Source organism: Synchiropus splendidus, chromosome 10, assembly GCF_027744825.2.
Source record: "Synchiropus splendidus isolate RoL2022-P1 chromosome 10, RoL_Sspl_1.0, whole genome shotgun sequence".
Classification (NCBI taxonomy): domain Eukaryota; kingdom Metazoa; phylum Chordata; class Actinopteri; order Syngnathiformes; family Callionymidae; genus Synchiropus; species Synchiropus splendidus.
The window spans coordinates 14186172-14206709 of record NC_071343.1 but is presented as its reverse complement, the minus strand read 5'-3'; the positions used below and the strand labels follow the sequence as shown (position 1 = coordinate 14206709).

General features: G+C 40.5%; 2 protein-coding genes across 12 annotated transcripts in view; one reads left to right on the top strand and one right to left on the bottom strand.

Annotated features, from left to right (window-relative positions):
* Positions 1-9328, bottom strand: part of LOC128766336 (coiled-coil domain-containing protein 148-like) — a 30383-nt gene extending 21055 nt beyond the window's left edge. The window contains exons 1-6 of one of the 7 annotated variants that reach the window (XM_053877869.1): positions 7262-7534; positions 6810-7179; positions 6655-6696; positions 5168-5254; positions 4747-4868; positions 2273-2376 (exon numbers count right to left, since the gene is read on the bottom strand). In XM_053877869.1, coding sequence (XP_053733844.1) covers positions 2273-2376; positions 4747-4868; positions 5168-5254; positions 6655-6696; positions 6810-6900 — 446 coding nt within the window. In that variant the 5' untranslated portion in view covers positions 6901-7179; positions 7262-7534. The other 6 variants (XM_053877870.1, XM_053877871.1, XM_053877876.1 and 3 more) reach the window with 6 other exon arrangements.
* LOC128766334 (plakophilin-4-like) overlaps positions 6984-20538 on the top strand; it is a 60558-nt gene continuing 47003 nt past the window's right edge. Inside the window, exon 1 of one of the 5 annotated variants that reach the window (XM_053877865.1) lies at positions 6984-7141. Coding sequence is in view for 4 of the 5 variants with exons in the window: in XM_053877863.1 (XP_053733838.1) it covers positions 18646-18661 (16 nt within the window). In the remaining variant the exon portion in view is untranslated. Of the gene's footprint in view, positions 7142-18505; positions 18662-20538 lie in introns of those variants that run through there. The other 4 variants (XM_053877863.1, XM_053877864.1, XM_053877866.1 and 1 more) reach the window with 4 other exon arrangements.

Here is a 20538-nt window from a genome sequence, read left to right as displayed (position 1 = left end):
TTTCACACGCCTGAGATGAACTATGCATATTTCCTTTCCCCTGCACGGAACTTTGGGAAACATTATCTGCTGAATGCAAATAGAAATCATGATGATAAATTAAAAGCAGGATAAGAATATCGTCCTTTTGTTTGTCTTTTGCATTAATAATGCATTAGCTGTGCCGTTTGTCAAAAGCAACGGAGGGTTACAATGTATAAATGCGGCAGGTAGAAAAATTATTTAGCATTTTGGTAGCCCCTAAGATGCTGAGAGTATTTCAAGGTTTGTAGTCTGGCTCAAGGACAACAACATTGCCCTGCAGGAAGAGGGAAGAAAATGTGCAGCCTGCCTGAGAACTTACTTAGTTCCACTTGAGGATGAACATGTGGGACTAAATAGGTGAAAATCCAGGGTGAAAGAAGCGTAACAGTAATGCAATATGTGATTTCATTTTCCTTCTTATGTATATATTTAACTACAGGAACTTACTATGGGTATGTAATCGCTCTCTGTATGGTCTCACAGAGGTCTTGCACAAGCTGAATGGTCGACGAAAACGTGCCGCACTCTGCCAGTTTTTTTATCCAGCTCTCATTAGGTCAGTGCGAATGGCATGTTCTGTTTTAGTATATCATGTAGCCACCTTGTGGTTTTCATTGCTCACACCCAAGTTTCAGACAACTAAAAGTATATATTTTTAATTAAATTATTACGGTTCATAAATTTGAAAAGGTGAGGGCATCACCACCTGAGTCCCAGTGTCCTCACACTAAGGCACAACCTGTAGTTTATGATAGTCACATTAAAATCACACAGATTTTTTTTTTTAATGGGTGAGTCACATTATTACAGTGTTTCTTGTCCCTCCCTGATATTTGGATATTTTACCCCATAATTAAGTGAATGTATAGCATATGCATTTTCTTGTTTTACACTTTGTTCTGGAACCAGGATATTCATAATTTAAAATGACCTCACAATAATTATGATTTACTTTAAGAATTTCAAAATAAATATATGTAAAATGAAAGTAGTAAATAACATATTTGATCATGTAGCGTCATACTTACACTTTTCATCTATTTTCTCCTTTTATAATATTTTAGCAACAATATGGAAGTTAATTCAAAACTCCTTTTTCTACTGTATTGTCTTTTGGCTTGACAGCCCCTCGAAATTTTCACAGTACATAATGTGGCCCCTTTGGAAATGCAATTTCTCAACCCTGACTGAAAACGTTGACCTCGTACCCTCATTTCGGGCCACTTCGGGCCACCATCTCATCCTGATACAACAACATCACACTCATTTAGATAAAAAAAAAAAAGAAAAAAAAACAGCGGTCTGTTCTATTACTTTCTGTCTGTATTTCCAGAAACCGACCAGTTTTTATGTATGATAGTCTGTAACTTCATCAAAATTGTACACATTTTCACAAGTAGTATTAAAAAGTAACAACAATAATGGCAGTGAAAAGTGAGTGATATTTTTTCTTGCTGTCCACAGACACAATTTCACCTCTTCACCACCCCATCTATAAAGTGAAAACAAGCCAGAAAATGTGTTATTTTAATTTACAGATCTCAGCAGGGTGGCGGGTGGTGGGGGGGAGGTTGAAGTCAGATTGTTTTAATTAACAACACAAAGGTCATTGTTATCTATTGCGACTTTAGTTTGCAGTCTCTTGTCAAGCTGTTAACAGAACAATAGACTTCTTTTCACCTGGCGATGTTATCTGTCAATGAAAACATTTTGGGACCACACCTGTAAATCTTTTCTCCGACGGGAGCATGATCCAAACCGGCCAACAGAGGGAACAAGAGACGGCATATATGGACTCCAGAAACATGCGTGTGTGCGCCAACATGTGGCTCAGAGGCTCACTCTTCATGACAGGCCCCGTCATTACTGAAGTTTGTTCTTGTGTACGTCATTAACCTTGGGTGGCTCCGGCTCAGTCATTATGCAGCAAAACACAGTGCGCCCCAGAGCCAGAGTTGCCCTTCTCACTTCACAAGCCACGACACCACTGAGGCTCCAAGCTGCCTCCGAAGCTCCATGATGCAGCTGGTTGTATTTGTCCATTCAGGATGCTTCACTATCTCCGCACTTTTTCAATGTCATTACTACGACACACCAGCCCCCTCAGACGGTACCTGCACGTGGGCTCGGTCCCTCTCCCTGCATGCTGGCTCATGCCTGGCCTGGATTGAACTTAGAGTTGCAGGGCTTAATAACGGCAAAAGAAAACTGCAGCAGATAATGACAGGGAGTAATAGGTTGCACTTACTCAGCTTTTTGCAGCTTGGGGCACTCGGCGCTCCACACCTGTCTCTGCTCCCGTAAAATGGAGCTCTCTTTGGCAGCTTTGGCCTCACAGCGCGCCTTCTCCAGCTACAAGACAAGGATTTTTAAGACACAGGATTAATATTCGACCAAGTTAAACTCAGCCTCGAGAAAAAGCTGCTTAAAAAGAGCTCTGAAATGGGCTCCAGACATGAGGAACTCCCCGGACCCGCCACTTAATGAAGTATATATACAGTGTGACAGAGTCTCTGTATTCACTGATGGTCTGCAGCTCATTAAAACGTATCATCCACGGTGTGGCAGAATGCACCGCGAAGACTGCAGGGTGTCACGCTGAAACATGCGTGGTATTTATGAAGCATGGCATTAGAAGAGCAGAGGAAAGATTGAAATCTTAATTGGGGCAATTTGTTTTTCACGATGAACGGCGCTCCTTCGTAGCGCTGCTGTAGCACTGCAAGCAATCCGTGTATTTTCACACAAGCCACTGAATCAGATAATTGATTACAGGAAACTTCATAAAGAGCGGATGCACTCTCGTCGCAGATAAAAGGACACTCGTTCGGTATGTCAAATATACTGCAGGCGAACCAGACAAAATGTTGTTCAAAGGTCTAGTTCAGAATGTAGCCATTATTTTCAGTGCATTTAAGTCGTGTTATTTTATGTTATTTTCTGTTTTGAAAACTTCAACGCAAAGCATCTAAAAATGTCATCACCCCACACAAACCCGTTTAGCACACCAGTGGGGACCAATTCTTGGAAACACACCTAGTTGTGGTTACAAACACAAAAAACATGGCAGTACGTGTGTGTGTGTGTGTGGGAGTGTGTTTAATTCCTACATGGGGTTACTGAAGATCAGAGGCGTCCCCGGCTACCTCGAGACACCCTTGTTCAATTGCGGAGCACACACTGACAAACAACCAGTCATACACACGCTCACACCTGAGGATCAATTTAGATGATATAGTATCACTCTTAAGCTAAAAGAAAAACAAAGCAAAACGTAAGATACAAATTTGTCATCAGCATGTTTCTGCGCTCATTGCATGCAACTTTATAGTGTTCCTGCAAAGGGCCCAAACTAATCTGTCGTCTGAATGTCAAGGTGTCAACGACGGTCGCAGAGAAATGCTGCCAGCCTTTTACTGGAGAGAAAACCTGATCCCTGGCTTGAGGCGACTGCCGGTCATTTATTTACGTATATCACATCGCTGTGGCAGAGGTGTGAAAAAAAAATAAACCTTTCGGTAGAGAGCCTGAATATGAGCGCAGTGTTCCTTATCTGGCCGAAGCAGAGCGCAGGGCTGGAAGGAGCCGCAGGCAGTGGGTGAGATACTGAAAGGCTCCTGCTACACTTAAGCAATTAAAACAGTGCTGGTCAAAGAGCCTGAGCTCAGTAGCATCGGGGAGAGCAAATACTTGTGGAGCGTTAAGACTGTCAAGTGCAGTTTACCTCTGATGTATAGGAGTCAGTGCTGCGATGCTGAGACATAACATCACAGGTTTAATGATCAGAATTCTTTTCCCATTGGCTCTGAATAAGTAATAGGTTTACCAGGTGCAAAATGAGGAAAGATGATAGCTGTAGCACCAGAGTCAATATAGCAATACACCACGGTAACAACAGAAAGAAAGAATGGATTAAAAGAATTTCTGAGAGATTTATGATAGTGGTGGGACTTTAATGAGTTAATTACAACAAACAAACATGTTAAAAGAATTTAATTTAATTGAATTTCATTTTAACAGTTTGTCTGGAGAGCAAACTGTTAAAATGCAGGAGTTCCTGATCCACTGATCATACTGATGCACAAGACACGTGGCAGCTAGGATGATAACAACAACAACAAACATGGAGGAATCCCTGAACAAAAGCAAACAAAATCAATCTGTTTGTTCTTGTTCCACTTGTTTCCACTACTCTGAATGTATTTGAAATTCTTATGCAAATATTTTCAAGACATTAAAAGAGCTTTAGTTTCAATAAGGTGATATAAAAACTTGAATATAGCCACCATCGTGATTCATTGTGCTATTGTCAAACTGATGCAAAATAAACAATATTTTGTTGTTCAAATGTATGTATGGGTCCATCATTTGATTCAGTAATATAACAAATTCATTCAAATTGAAAAATGTGGCTTCTTGTGGCAAATATTCTTATACCATTAAAGTGAGATTGAGAGTAATAAATCACAAATTCTCTAATGAACTAGATTAATTTTTTTAATCGAATCCTGAATCCCCCCTAATTTATGAGAAAATTACATTACATTGTTATGTATATTCAGCTGCTTATATGTTGGAGGTAGCAGTGCTCATGACTTATCTGACTGATTTAACAGGAATTCATTGCAGGTGGAATTTTTCAAGTCTTTGGTCGACTCTTACCAACAGTGACTATTAATTACTATTGTAGTGATGCATAAATAATCCATAATAAATCATTACCTTTTCACCAGTCAAAGCAACCTCCAGTCTCTTGGCATTAAGCTTTTCTTGCAGCTTATCATATTCCACTGGTTTATGCTTTGAGCTGCCAACGCCATATTTCATTCGCAGAGCAAGTTTGGCTGTAAGAAAAGATGAATTCAGATTTGTGAATAGGTTGAAACTTTCGATGTGGAGTGTAGAATGCTTCCTCGAGCAGGGGAAATAAAAACAGTGTCATGGTTGCCTAATGAATTGCAAGGTAACCATTCAAGGCTCAGCAGTTGTTCGCGCAACACTTCAGCTGTGGCTCAACTAGGCAGGTGAACAAACAAGTAACGCTGCTTTGGGAAGAAAAAAAAACTATAAAACATTAAAGGCTTGTCACAACTAACAGAAAAGTACTTCAGGATTGTTTCACAATCAATTTTCATTGACTTACCAACATCTCCTGCCTTGTTGTTTGTGACAAAGTTATGCAGATATCCGCCATTCATCATTGAATAATCACGACACACAAGGTCAGGAGCTGCGAAATGGAAACAGCACAACACTGTGTTATAGTATGATGATGTAAGTGCCTGTATAATTTAGTGGGCTCTTCAGCTAGAATGGAAGCTAGTGTACATTATTGTAGCAGTAAAAATGGGAGTGGAGGATGTAGACAGATACAACCTCTAAGAGGTTGATAGCTTTAGGTAGGTTGCTTCATCTTCTAAATATTTTAGAAACATCTGTAATATTAATCGTTGAGTGTAAGTGGTAAAACATGAACAGAAGGCAAAATTTTCAATCGTTGTCAACTTTATTTGCTAGTAGATTACAGACGCTTTTGCAATGCTCGAGTACTATCTTTATCAATGACCAAGTACTTTGTTATTTTCACTCATCATTATTTCCTTTGATGTGATGCTATGTATGTAAGCCATTGCAAAAGTTTGCAACTATTTTCAACCTTTAAGCATTTTCCCTGTAACATGATGACAATGAGTTGACATTTTCATTGTGAGCTTCACTTTCAGTGGAGTTGATCTTGTATAAAAAACATTTTTTTAAAGGACGAATCAGTTTAATTTTTTTGCATTAGTGAGTCACCTACACAGTAACTGATGCAATGTGTAATTTCACATTTTTAATAACTATTTGTTGGAAGCACATTTTGATCTAATCTAATGAAGCTGCCACACTTTGATTAAATTTATATTATTTATGTGCTTGGAGTTTAGTACGGTCACATTGATACTATTTTGTAACTGTTCACAAATGGTGAAGCATGTGCTGATTTTTTTTAAACCACATATCAGTTAGAACTAGTATCGAGCTTCATGAGGCATCAAAACTGTACACATTTCCATAAGAATTAATAATATTAAAGCCACGACAGGCGAAGACCTGATTCTTGGAGGTAAACAACAGGAGCCCGTTCACGTTTTGGAGCCGGTTCCTTTCTTTCAACCCTCTTTTTCTGTTAAAGTTGTGCGTGATTGTTCAATATGTGCGTCTCGCTGAACACAAAAGAGGGGTGACCGACGCTCGTGATGCGTGTTACCCGTAGTCGTTACGCATGCGCAGTAGAGATGAATGAGTGACGAACGGACGAAACCACACGGTGGACAGATGAAGAAACAGAGACGAGGGTCGCAGTGCGAAAGAAACGTGTTCCTCAAGACACGATTCAAGCAGCTCGAGCAAGTAGTACTGATCCCACAGAGATCTCAAACTACAGTGGCCTATAGAGGACAAAAATTATGTCTCACACTAGATGGATTCATTAACGCTATTAATCAGTTTGAGAGAGGACAGATGTTTATAAAGGTTGCTTCAACTTCTTTGAATCACCCAGTTAGCACCGGGTCACAAACGGATCAATCTCACTCTCTGAGCTAAGATCAAGTCTTGACAACCCTCCCAAAACAAACCTCCACATACCTTTGCTTATCCGTTGGTTGGCGTCTGAAGTCACTGCCAATTCTAGTTGTTCAAAAAAAGTATTTAGTCTAAATCCTCAATGGGATCACACATAACATTCATGGGTGTAAAATGCGTATAATACTAGTGAATTAAATCGATAGTTAGTGGTCTACCTGAATCGTTGACAAACGCGTAACCATGGAAATCATCCTCTTGCTTATGATTGGTTTGTTCAACACTGAGTCCCACCCTTGACACGCCCATGAGTCTCCCTCTCAACCAATCAGGAGTGCCCTCTTTTCTCCCACATCCCCCCTGACGTCATGCAGATTCTGAGCTGCCCGTGGAAGCAGCGGAGCTGTGCGGTCGTGTTTCTGCTCCACCATGGAGGCGAGTTCGACTCTTCCACACGCATGGAACTAGCAGACGGGATCATACCACCCCAGTCAGACGCTTCGATGTAGACCCAAGGCTCAGCTCAACCGACTCAAACGTCCCAGCAAAGGTAATACTCGTGTTACACTGCTTCTGTAACTGCGGATCCTGCTGGGGAAACAGAGCATCAGGGCGCGCACTTTCACTTGGAAACTCCTGAATAAGTGTCTTTCTTTGAGACCAAACTCACGCCGGGGAGGTTCCGAGCCACAAAGAAGGCACACGGAACTCACTAATCTGTGTCTTTGGACCGAGTCATGGCAACAACGCGCACCCTTGATGGAGCCGTTCCTCCGCAGTTGGCAGGAAAACTTTGCGAGCTAACGTTCCCAGACTTAGATTTCCGGCGACTGTGACTACGGAGCTCACCTGGGAGAAATTGGATGCATTTGGGAAACGTGTTGAAAAACTGAAATAAAGGAAAGGGCAGGTGAGTTTAGAGTGTGGGAATCCGTGGAATGCGAGGTCGATAAGAGGCGGAGAAGTAGACCCTTGAAAGATAAACCCCCTTTATTACACGTGTATGAACACCGATTCTTCAGCTTTAATGTTTGTGGCTGTGAAGTAAAGCTATTCTCATCATCGTCGAGGCGCTTTTATTCCCAGGCTGCTTTTATTCAGATCAACTACGCACACATAACTATTCGGATTCCTGCTCTGACACGCCTGCTCACATGCATCAAGTATGTAAATTACATATTAAGCCTTGTAAGATTTTTTTAATGTTACAAAAAAATTGAGCTAGAGCTGCGCAGAATTTAAAAAAAAAAATCCCATTGATTTATACTTTTTAGAAACGGTTGACAAGTAAAATGGCAGCATATTTTGGTACAATATGCCATGTGTTTGTTTACATAAGTTACATTGCGTTTGCTCTTGTATGGTGTCAAGTGAATTTGAGTTGCTGCGATTGTTTGGTCCATAGAGAAGTTTGGGAAATAAATGTTGCTTTTAAGGCACTGTTGTAATGGTTCTTCACACTTGCGCTCTGAATTAGGATTTGTTTCTTCTACAATTTCTTCCACGAAATATCATTAGGGCATCTTGTTAGTCACGCTCAGCACCGTGGACAAGTTGGAGAGCTTGTAGGAAGGTTTCACTGTTCAGGTGAAACCTCAGTTTTAGTATGGTTTGTGTGCGTTCCAGTCATTGACGCCTGCAGCAGTGTCATGATAATGATGTTCTCTGGGTCTGTCTCGTGCGTCATCTCAAGATAGCAGTATCTGAGGGAAGGTCAGTCCTTCCTTCCCACTTACCACGGTGGGATTTTTTTTGTCACAACTATTGTCACTTTTGTTTGTGTTGTTTGCACATTACACTCCTCTTTGCTGCGAGCAAAATTGACTCCCATTTTAACCTTTTACCGCATGTAATCACCAAGGTTGTGATCCCATCAAGTAGGTTGATTGAGATCACGCAGTTTAACTGATGAAGTTACATTCTCAAATTCACCCTCAAGATTGTTTATTTAAACTTGCCCTTGACAAAACGGAACAGATAATAATAGCTTTTAAACATTCACCTATTGTGTTGTCTCACAACTCGAGGAAAGGTTTTTTCCCCCCACAATAAAGAGTCTATGTGGAACAGACACACAGACAGTCACAGAGCTACCTTCCTCGTGATTCACATTACTGCAGCCAAAATGAGGACACACACCCTTGAGGATGGGTGAAAGACAACCAGATTGCTCTATCTGGACCATGTCATGACCTCATAGACTGTCTTTAAATCATCTGGAACCTTTTGGAAGAAACCCACATGTGAGATTTTGCTTTGCTTCCCACTGTTTTTTCTCTGAATATGAATGTGCAGTAATGAAATTTAGCTGGTGTTTAGCAGGGGCATCTGAGCTGAAACTGTATCTGCAGCAGCCTCCAGATATTTATTTTAAGACAATAAGTGCATGGCAGAGGTGAAAATTAGTCCATACAACCAAAAACTTCAGTTTAGTCTTACTGAGACTTAGCAACATTCTTCTACCTTGAAAGTTTAAGAGGAATCTGAAAGATGATTGCTGAAAGAGTGATGGTCCAGGAGACAATAAAAGATGAATCTTCTCCACCATTTACTAGAATCGTATCGCTTTGTTTTGACAGTGTTAGCACGGCTGAACAAACCTTCCTTCAGTTGTCTTATTCCACCTGGCAACAGCAGCTGCAGTGTTCTTCTCTCTCATCTCCATATTTAGACGTACAAGAAAACTATCTGAGCTTCTGCTGTTGTGTCATTGACTGCCTCAAATGCCACTGTGCTGTCCTTCCCTCCCACTGGGAGGCAGGGAATGATTGTTTATCATTCTTGTATCTGACACTGAAAATTTGCCACTTTAATATGATTACTGTCAGACGCCGGGCTGATAGGATTTCATTGGCATTCGTCAAAAGTCTGTGTTGTTTATCAAACTGACTTTGAAATCACAACGGAGGCCTGGCTTTATTTTGGGCTGTGCACTGATAAAAGGCATTAGGTGCATCCTTGTGTCTCAGCACACTGAGACCAGTCAAGTGTTGGGTGGAATTGTTTGGCCAAGCATTCAGCGTTGCTCTGTTTTAATGTGAAGTGACAGCGGCTGAATAGTTTGCAGTCCTCTCCTAATACTGGCCTAAAATCCAGGCTTATCCCTCACCCCTGTGCTTCACGTCGGATTTACTTTTTTCACTGTGATCAAAAGTTGTTTTCAGCCTCATAAGAAAAGAAAAGTTTTTCCACTCTATGCCTGACTGACCGACTTGAAGCCGGTGCATAGAGCATTGCTCATTACTGGGAGCATTCAGTGCTTAAATACAGGACAAGGAGGTGATGCTAGTGTGTTGGGTGTACTGCCCAATAAATGCTTTGTTCAGTCAGTGGTCTAACAACTGGTGTCAAACACATGGCCTGGGGGCCAGGTCTGGCTCAACAAGTCATATTTTGTGGCACACAAGAGCAAATTAAATCCATAAAAAATCTAAAATGTACCAACATTGACTCCAGACCTCTTAGTAGTAAAGTAGTAAACCAGAGTTTGTTTTGGAAGCTGGAATGAAGAGGATGAATGATGTCGAAACGGATGTACAGTATGTCTTTAAACATAGACTGACGTGGTGCTGATTTTCTATTAAGTCAGTTAGGAGTCAGTTAAAGGCGGGTGAGTGCCACATCACAACTTCACCCCTTCCATGATTGATTTTGACACCTTGGACTAAACCAAAAACATGCCAAACCTATTGGTATTCGTGTGATGTACTGTGTTTGACAAACCAGAGATAAAGTGGCACAACAGTTGTCATAGCTGAGTTGAAGATGGATATGATGAGACTGTCATTTGTGTTGTAGTTGCATGAGCTGGTCATAGATATACAGTATGTGTATTAACCGCTAAGGACCTGGTGTCATTATACAGTAATTCAGCCTTTCAGTACAATGGTACTGTGTTTTTGTGCCACATTACAACCATTTCAATCTGTGCATTTTTTTAATGCAAGCATATCTACAATATGTACAGTAATACCTAGAGTTTTATATGTTGTCAAAATCCCCAATATTTTCATTACAGTTTTAATAACATAAATAGTAGTAAGATGCTTCTTTCTGTATAAAAACAGGTTAAAACCACAGTTGGCTTAACTCTACTTACCTTTTGGTTTATAGTCCTAGCTTCTCAAAGTGGTTAGTAATTGTTTCATCCAGCATATCGTTCAGAATAAGGTCAAGCTTAGTGAATTATCTGTTTATTTAATGATTGTTATGGTAGCATCTTGTGCCGTGCAAGCTCTGCAGAAATTTGATAGGCAAATGTTATCCAGTCCCTCACATACGTCACCATTTGAAACTCTAAAAAGTGTTAGCATGCTGCCTTGGAGTGGGGAAAATGATGGTAACCAGATGTCGTATCTTTGTTTTGGCTTGAGGAGGGCCCTCAGCTTCAGCTTCCCTGCTCCACTCTAGTTGATAATAATACTTGATGGTCACAATCATCCAAATGCAGCGCTGCTTTTCAGTCTTCAACCTTCTCATAATGATCTGTTCTTATCGACCCTAGTTTGAAAGAATATATGTCCTAGCTTTTTTTTTGTCACCGTTATTGGTGCTGAGTTGGTTTTCCATTCTTAAAACTGAGAAATGCGTATGAATGAAGTTCAACGTCCATCTATCGCCCCCTAAGGGAAATTTGTTTTGCAGACAGGTGCAGAAAACACAAGATTGACTGTTTCATATTACTAGCTTGTGTTGTTGTTTCTGGTGAGAAGATTCCATAAATACACACTGGCCTTTTTCCAAAGTGCATTATGTCCAGTGACATCACAGAGTAGTAAATGTGTGTGAGGAGTTCATTCAGATGTTTGACTAAGCCTTTCCATGTGTGGCGGCCATATGATTGTTGATCTAACTGGATATGTAAATAGATTCCTGCAAGAGTCCCAGATTTCATGGTTTGGTTGGATCCCAGACTGCTAAAGATAATACAGAACACAAAGCGCGTCAGCACTTTTTGAGATTAGGTGTACAATAGTTTTTTTGTCTGCTAAAATAGCTCTCAATGGGTCTGACATGCTGAGTCTGAGAGACGGCCCCTCGTGAGAGTCTGCTTTGTGCAATGCAGCAGCACTGAAGGGACCGTTTTCCACTGCGGTTTCTCTGTCGCTAAGCCCAGATTCAGTGACTTACAGTATGATCGTGTCTCTCTCCAGTTGTACCTCAAACTGAGCATCGAAACTTTATGAACGTTTCCTAAAGACCTAAAAATAAATACTGATTTTCAGGATCTGCAAAATATCCTGTAATAAATTATGAATCCGTCTTAGTCCTATGACAATGGCCTCTGGTGCAAACCTGTGGCATATATTTTTAAGGCTTTAGTTTGTCAGCCAATTTCGCACCAGTCCAAATGATCTGATCTTTATTTTCTGTTCTTCATTGATGACTTAAATCTGTGTAAAGTATGAGAAGCGTTCGGTGCGGCTTTGTGATGGATATGCTGTATACCGGGGTGGTTTATGAGGCCATCATACCCCGGAACAAGTGCATTTCCTAAAATGTGTCACATGAATGTTTTTATGGAGCTGTTAGCTTATGGTGGCGGTTATAGCTCCCTCCATGTTTCATAGAATATAAAGTGAGCTTGAAAGGCTGGAGGAAGTTACAAATTGATATACGAATCTCAACGTTTTAAATCTCAGTGATGATGACGTTCTATCCATAAACTTTATGCCTCTCTTGCCTGAACATAAATTTTGATATGACTCATCAGAGAGGATATGACTTATTCACTGGATTCTTTTTTAATTATTTGTATATATGTGCATAGTGCAAAAAAATCTAAAATGTAGTGCAACAACAAATTGGCTCTAACTACTGCAAACCAAAATGGACTTAGGTTTACCTGGGTAAAATATGATATACATTGTCAAGCCATGATAATGAATGAAAGTTAGCCATATTCTCTGAGCGGTCCTTTGCAGTGGTGCTGTTTGGTTGCATGCGGCCAAATGGACAGCGCCCCGACTGGCTATGTGGTGAATTGATTGATTTTTCAAATGAACCTCAACCTTAACTTTAATTTATGCAACCATTCATGCTATGTGTCAATAACAATAGCAGCATTTTGCCATGATGTATCGCCACCTAGTCAATAGCAATCGCTCTAGTTATTGGAAAATTGAAAACACATATTTAATTGAGAAATTATCGTTGTGTGTTGAGGGAGAAACGGTTGGAGTGAGAATCCGGTTTCACTGTACAGAAGCCAGTGCTTGTGTGATACCATTCATGGCATCTACTGAGAGCCACCCAGAGAGCTGGTCTTGTGGATTGTTGCTGCTGCTAATCTGACATATAATATTGGATTTTTTCTTTAACTAATTGGATTTTTTATTTTTGTATGACAACCACTTGACGGCAACTGCATAGTTTCAGGAAATCATTGTCAAAGTGGCTGCCCTTTACTTGGAAAAAAACACTGTATTAAATGGATTTATTTTGGATGTTCGATCTTCACGGCTGCACAGTGAAGGAGAAGCTGTTGATTCTGGCTGGAGGGGATGAGTGTAACTTTCTTTTCGTGCACAGCATTTTTGATGGACACTTAGCTTTTTGACGATTAGCATTTTGCAAAGATGTTAATACTGCTTTGTACATGGCCTTAGCTGCTCCTTTACCCAGTTGCCTTCCGGGGACTGCTGCTTATTATCAACTCACTGGACAAATGAGATTTAAATTAAAATCACTGTGCTTTAAAAAGTGGAGACTGAAATTGTGTCTTTTGGAACCCAAATACATAGAAATGATGGGGTAATCTGAACCTCTTGAGTCGCTGGTTAGCTCTTTTGAGCTGAAATAGGTGTTGGGATCAGGTGTCATGCTGCAGTGGTATGTGCCCGCGTGGCTGGATTTAGTTAGAAGGTGAAGGCATCTCCCCAATGTCAGGTTACATTCTGTGGTTGAAGTCGCTTTGAAACGAATAAACAACCTGCGAATGTGACCACTAAATGACGAGTCAATGGGTGTGACTTTTTGTTCTCAAAGATACTTACAAGCCTGTCACTCGAAATGCACCATTAAAAGAGCCAGAAATGTAGTATTTTCAAAAGTCACTATTTGTCACCGACCACAGCAAATCTTGCTTTATGAACAGTACATAACCACACCGTCAGATGCTGCACTTTGTTCCTTGCATTTTTCACCAGATCAAAGAGCTGTTTTTCTTCTTGGAAGGACCTGAAGTGCAGTCACCTCTGCATGCACCAGTTACCCCGGACATTGCCAAACCCTGCTATTTTAGTTTATACACTCATTCCATTGTGCTCGCTCATCATTGAAGGCTTTCCCTCTTCAAAAAAAGGACGTCAGGGAAGTTTTGTGTCTTTAGTGCAAACTGAAATAGCAAAATATATTACTTCAATATCATTGTAACAAATTTTTGTTAGGTTTGTATGAATCATTTAATTGTACAAAGGTTTGGCAAAATCTAGCTAACAAAAATGTTGATTGTGATCTGTTGTGTCTTGAATTGGTCTTTATTTTTGGCCAAGATGCTGAGGCTGCTGAAGAGCGACCGACTGCCATCTATTAGTCAACAACAAGGTATTGCAAGGGACTTCCCTGCTGATTTATTTTACAGTTGCAAGCAGAGCCACTGACTCTTACTGACTTTTGCTAGTAGGACAAGAACTCAGCTGAAGTCAGCACCAAGAATAAGAAGGATGAGAGAGATTTACATAAATCTAAATCTTATTATGCAGAAGTGACAGGTAGTGGTTTTATCCTTACCATTAGGGGTGGGATTTTTTTTTTTATTGTCTCATGATTTCATTTCGATTTTGGGACCATGTTTTCATTCAAGTTAATTTTTTTTATTCAGATGTTTTTTTTTTTCATATTTTTTTTATCTAACAATGATTAAAAATTTACTAAAATTCATTTAGTTTATTGTGACACTCGTGTCGTAAATGCTGAGTCCAACTTGTCACTCACTATTTGTCCTGAGACTAGCCCTGAAAAAGTCATGGGCGTGTACAGCTTCATCATAATTTTTCAAGCATTACTTTTCTCTCCCACTATACCTGCAGTAAAGATCAAATTACTCATGTGATTCCTGAGTCTGGGTTGAGGTGAAATGTCTCCATGTGTTCACCATGATATCCATTTGGAGAGACTAGAAAAAAATCAAGGCTCAAAACAAGTCTGTAATGGATTGCCTCATCCTTAGCCTCCATCGTATTTGAACCACCTTCAGTTATCAAGTTCATTCCCATTTGTGGACATGGAACTTAATGTTGATCTGGAAATTGCGATATTTAAGACCAGGTTTTGCCTCTCATAGGTGCTATAGTGTGTCAGAAGAATCTAAAAAGCAGATTGACTTGACTCAGATGACACAAGTTTGACAAGGCGTCAGCGACTGTCACTGCATTGCTGTGTCGTGAGAGTTTCAGCTGCTCAACTTAAAACCCACACATGATTCGGTGCTGGGCAAAGTCTCTCTGTTAAAATATGCTCATGAATAGTAGTCATTCTGCTATTACTTGGTTTCTTTCTCAATGGAGCCACTGTTTTGCTTTACTCTGATGTGGATTCTTTTTCCAGTGCAAGGGTACAACAAAGTTTACTCCTAGTGTTTAAGTGAAACTGTAGCTCTGTTATTTGGAGTGCTGACAACTTTAGGTAAACAGATCCTGACGGAGTGCAGCTCTGGGAGTGTGTGTTGCGTTTGTACCCTTCTGTATTTGCTTTGGAGCAACATTTGTGTATTAAAGGTGTGATGTGGACATGGGTGCAGCTACTCAGTGAAATAGATATAAATACATATACTATGCCACTCTGCTGATTCTGTGCTATTGCCATGCTGACAGAGTGAATCAGAACAGCTTATTCAAGTCAATTATTAATAGACTGTTTGTGCATGTGTCACTGTGTTTCTTGTAAAACGGGACATTCCTTCTCGTGCGGGTGTGTCAGTACCAGTTAAGAGCTTTTCACCTGTTAACTGCAGCACTTACTCATTAAGAGTTTCACTTTATCTTTCAGCTACACCTATAGTCCACCAGTTGTGGACCAAGTTTTAAATATCTTTATTTCACCCAATAGTAAGCCATTTCTTTTAAATTCAGTCCAGCTCTTTTGAGGGATAATAGCTGCCAATGTAAAGAGGCTGAACACCGAAGGCCAGATGTTTCAAATTTTATGCCCTTGAATCTTTGTCTGTTTACCTGTCTCGCAGACTGTCAGCAAAATAACTCTGAAGTTCTGAGTATATTTAAATACAGTGTTCAAGAAGCCTTCATAATAGGAAGGGCTGACTACATTTTGCTGGTGTTCTGGAGCTCTGGATTTTGTGGAATTCTTCATTCACTTCCTTCGTATGGCTTCCAATCGTTTCTGCTCATGCAGTAAAACCATTGAATTAAAGCAGACTACGCAATTGGAAAACATCAGATTCAATCCCTAAATTTCATCCCCTCTCTTGGGACGTTTTGGCACAGAAAGTAGAGGGAAAGACTCAACTCTGATCATTTCCTCCTCCCACATGGTGCGTTATTTCACGGGGAACCCTTCCTTCACAGTCTCAACCCTGCAGCAAATGAAACCCAACACACCTAAGTAGGGATGGGCGATAACTTATGCACAATATAGAGCCAAACACAATCTCCACGATGAAAATTCTGCATCTCACGATAAATTTGATAAACCCGCGGCTCACTCGCTGGTGGACTTTGATTCACGATTGTAGTTTAAACTTATTTTTAATACTGGGAACCTTTGATAATGACATTGGTCGACTCTGAGTCTGTGATCCGTGTTTATTTTATTAGATGGAGTGGTCTTCATAGGTTCTCTGACGCGGCCAGGGTTCACATCAACACATGCAGGTCTCCCGCTGCGCTGGTGCTTCGGCGAAACACCGCAGTGTAAATAAATAGTTGGATATTGGACAGACATCGCACTGGTATTGGTAGCGGCGTCCTCTTCTGTTCCCATTAGGATTCACTGATCGTGCACACACTCTCACAGGCAGCGGTAATACTACAACCCGGCATCAGTTCTAAATCAACAAATTCTAAAACGGTCTAAGTATTAGTGAAATCTTCAATAAGGCAATGAAAAACAACCATTTTAGGAGAGAGAATTGTGAAAAGGATTTTCATCACACTAAAGAAAGGACTGAAGTTTGCATAATGATTTCGAGAATAAAATATGACTAAAGGGTTATTTAATGACATTATTTGTAATATTTCTGCAATAGCATCTAGGAAATGTGTCCAGACTGGTCCATAGTTAAAGTCAACTGATAAAGAGACATGGGATACAGCTCAATTTAACCCCCACACCCAAGGTTGTGTGGTACAAATTGGGATTCTGCTGATGACTCCTTAAAGGACCTGAGCGGCTGTCATCGTGACCAAATCACCCACTAACAAGATCTTTCAGAATAAACTTATCACTTAGTATTCCAGATGGCAGCGACACATTAACTTTCTCCTTCACACGTGCTCCTCCCGCATCGATTGTTCCGTTACACATGTTGGCCCTTTGGCGGGAGACAGCAGACGTGTGTGTGTGTTAAGGAGTTTTTGAAAGAGTTGAACATGCCAAGTACAACTGGGTTCAAGTGAATTAAAGGGACTTAAACAGCCATCTAGCTGCTAATTGTAGCATTTTTAATAGAGTGCTGTTCTCAACCTATGCGCAGGTTACTAACGCCAAACCTCACTGTCGCATTGGCATGAAACCACAAGGACAAGTGATGGAACGTTCGAGGAAATTTAAAATACCAGCCTTGGCTTATATTGACCTCGATGAATTGTGCGATGATAAAGCTTATGAGTTGAGTGACATTTTTGGGATTTACAAATCCCAAGGCGGTATATAGCTGCAATTCAATCAGGATTTAAGAACACTGCAATTAAAATGGGGGTATCCTGTCCTTTCTTCGGGTGAAAAAAGGTAAGCTCTGTTGAGTTCCTTAAAGTCACTTACCCAATCAGAACAATCGGCAGGAGTGCCATCGTTTTTTTGTTGAGCTAATTCCATTTAACTGCACATGACCTGGTCACTGCCACTCTGTGGAAGACGACTCGTACTCCAATTGAACTCTGATTTATTTTGTTTATTTCAGTGCTGTTCATGGTTGAAGAAAGTTCTACTGACATGAAGGGGTCAGACTGTAATGGTAACTTAAAGGTCAAGTCAGCAGTGAAGGAAAAGAGGACGAGTGATCGAGCAGAGAAATGACTCTACTTTCCTGTCATATATAATGTAATAAATGCCTGTGTGCCCATGACTGTGCAAGATGTCGACAGCAGTCATTATTGTCAGAGCTTTGCTTCAAAATATGAGTCACGCAGTGTTGTTCTAAGAGGCTTTGTCATCATGCCTTGAATTTTACCAACATATCGGACAGTATGTTGCCTCTTGAGTAAGATGGAGGGAAAAGTTTGTCTTGATGTTGCGCCTCACGTGTGCTGTGTAACTACCCGCTGATATCCGGATCTTTAAAGTAGTTGTTTTCTCTGGATTGAGAACATTGAGCTTCACAAATAAGGGTTGTGTAATAATCTCCAAGGAGCGGCCACAGACTGAGGTCAGTAGAGCAAAACCACGTGTTCGTGGAGCGAGTCCGGGTGGGGTTAGACTGAAACGGTTCAGACTCAGGGGATTACCGGACTTAAAAAGCAATGGGAGGTTTATCTCTGACTGTAAAATGTGTTCAATTTCTTTCTAACTTGTATTTGGACTTGTCCAAATACTCCCTGGTCGAGTGCTTTTTGGGTGATGACCACATTAGGGAGGTAAAACTATGATCCATCCTCTGTGTTTACACCACAATGAAGTCATCCTTATTCTGTGGGAGCTGCTTCATTTCAGACTAAACCGAATGAAGGACAGCCATAATTTTTATTTTTATTTTTTTACTTGGACATTTTTGTTTTGATCTGTCACGTGGGTCACTGACGTTGGTGTTTCAAACACAGAAATGTAGAAGAACCAGTCAGATGTGGAACGTCCATAGTTTGGCAGCACTTGTTTTCGCTTTCATAGCGGTTGAGCACTTCAAGCTGAGCGCAGTCGGGTCTGGAGTCTGGGCCAGATGCAATGGGGAATTTCAAAGGTAGGCTCTTGAACTAAAACTATTGACCTTAAATGGATGGGCTTTTCTCATTCAGCTGCTTTCTCGGTTTCACTGGAAAATATTTTTAGGTACTTTAGAGGAACATCCATATACGCCGGTTATATATTCATTTTTAACCAGTTAAAAAAACAAATCTCGGCTTCTTATTTTGTTTATTTTTGTAATTCAAGACCAAAAAAGTTTGTGTACCCTCCACGAGTCGGTTGGCAACATCCATCAGTTCAAAAGTTTGCCCTCATTCCTGACTTGTTTTTCTTCTCTGAGTTTGTGCGAAAGTCATGGAGGCGGGGCTTTTTCAAATTTAAACAGTTTTTCCTGTTTCCTTTTTGCTGCGAACTCTGGGCATAAAGGTCTGCGCTGTTGATTCAGACACTGCGGGGAAGGTGGGAGGGAGTGTTGGGCCACACTGTGCTTTACACTATGAATGAGCAGAGAAGGAATTTGGCCGACTGACAGAGGGATTCATGGAATATCCTCTGTGAACCAGCACGCTTTGCACTTGTATAAAGCCTTGTCTGTCATTTCACACCAAGGCTAGTGCATGACTCACTTTAACTCAGGAACCTTGGTGATGGAACCTCCCTCATACCGCCAGGTCATATTACGCTCTTGTGTCTATGGGTTGTTAACACGACACCTATTCTACTGTCTGACCCACTCAAGTCAGCAGCCCAAGCTAATTAGAATGTTTCTTGATTATTTTGGTTCTGCTGATACTATTTCCACTGGTCAGACATGAGAATAAGATGCAATGTAATGCCTCTTGATAGACTTATTTCCATGTGTTACAATAAGATCGTAGGGAACAGTAGAGTTAGTTAGACCAAGATCTAATTCACTTTGCAAAACGTCTTATATTCCATATATATGCTCTCTTAAAGAAAGAGAAAATCATCTTCAAGAACAAGGGCTACAACGCCAGCCATTGAGATCACAAGACTTAACGTAATAAGTTGTTCTTATCTATTCTGCAACTGCAAACATGAAAAGCCGGTCTTAACTAACGTAATGTTCCCTGTTGGCATTGAATAGTTTTCATTGTCAGGTAGGACAAAATTCCCTTCTATCTGTTTTCACTTGCAAGGAAGCAACCAGTCAAACAGCAAAGCTTGAACACTGAAACCCTTGTCGGTCACAATGTCAACTGGTTGTTTGTTTTAAATTAGTCTTGCTGGCCACAAAATTTACTTGATTTAGGCCCTGATTTAGCCCCCAGGCCATAGGTTCGATATATTCTCTGAAGTGAATATTTGTTTCGTAGTTTGTTTATTAAATAAAAACCTTCGATGGATCAGGGAAAGGCGAATACCTACTAAATGTATTATATTTTCTACAGATGACTTCCGCTGTACAAATAAGTTTCTCTCTTATTTTTTCTTCTTTTCAACATTTTTCACTTTCTGGACCAATTTCCTTTCTTGCATCCTGCATATTTTACGATCCATTAATCAACCTGACGGATCTATTTTAGTTCTGCAAAGTAATTTATACTCCAGTGGAAGCCAGAGATTGCAACCAGGTATCGTCCAACTCTAACATATAAAAGAATGATAGAATCAATATGTTTTTATGAGCCAAAACTATGCTTGCGTTGCTACATGATGAAAATGTCTTGTGCTTTTGTAGTGTTATGTCCGCTGCAACATTGTCTCGCGGTGATTGAAGGAATATTGCTCAACAGGTGTCCAAGTAGAAGGATTCTTGAACACCTCTTCTGCCTCTAGCGTGGATCACTGTTAAATAAAAGCTGCTTGTTGTGTGACAAAAACAAAGCTCAAAATGTGTTTTTATCGGCTGCTATAAACAGCAGCAGTGGACCGCTACTGCCAATAAACGTTCCAGTAAAATCCTAGCTC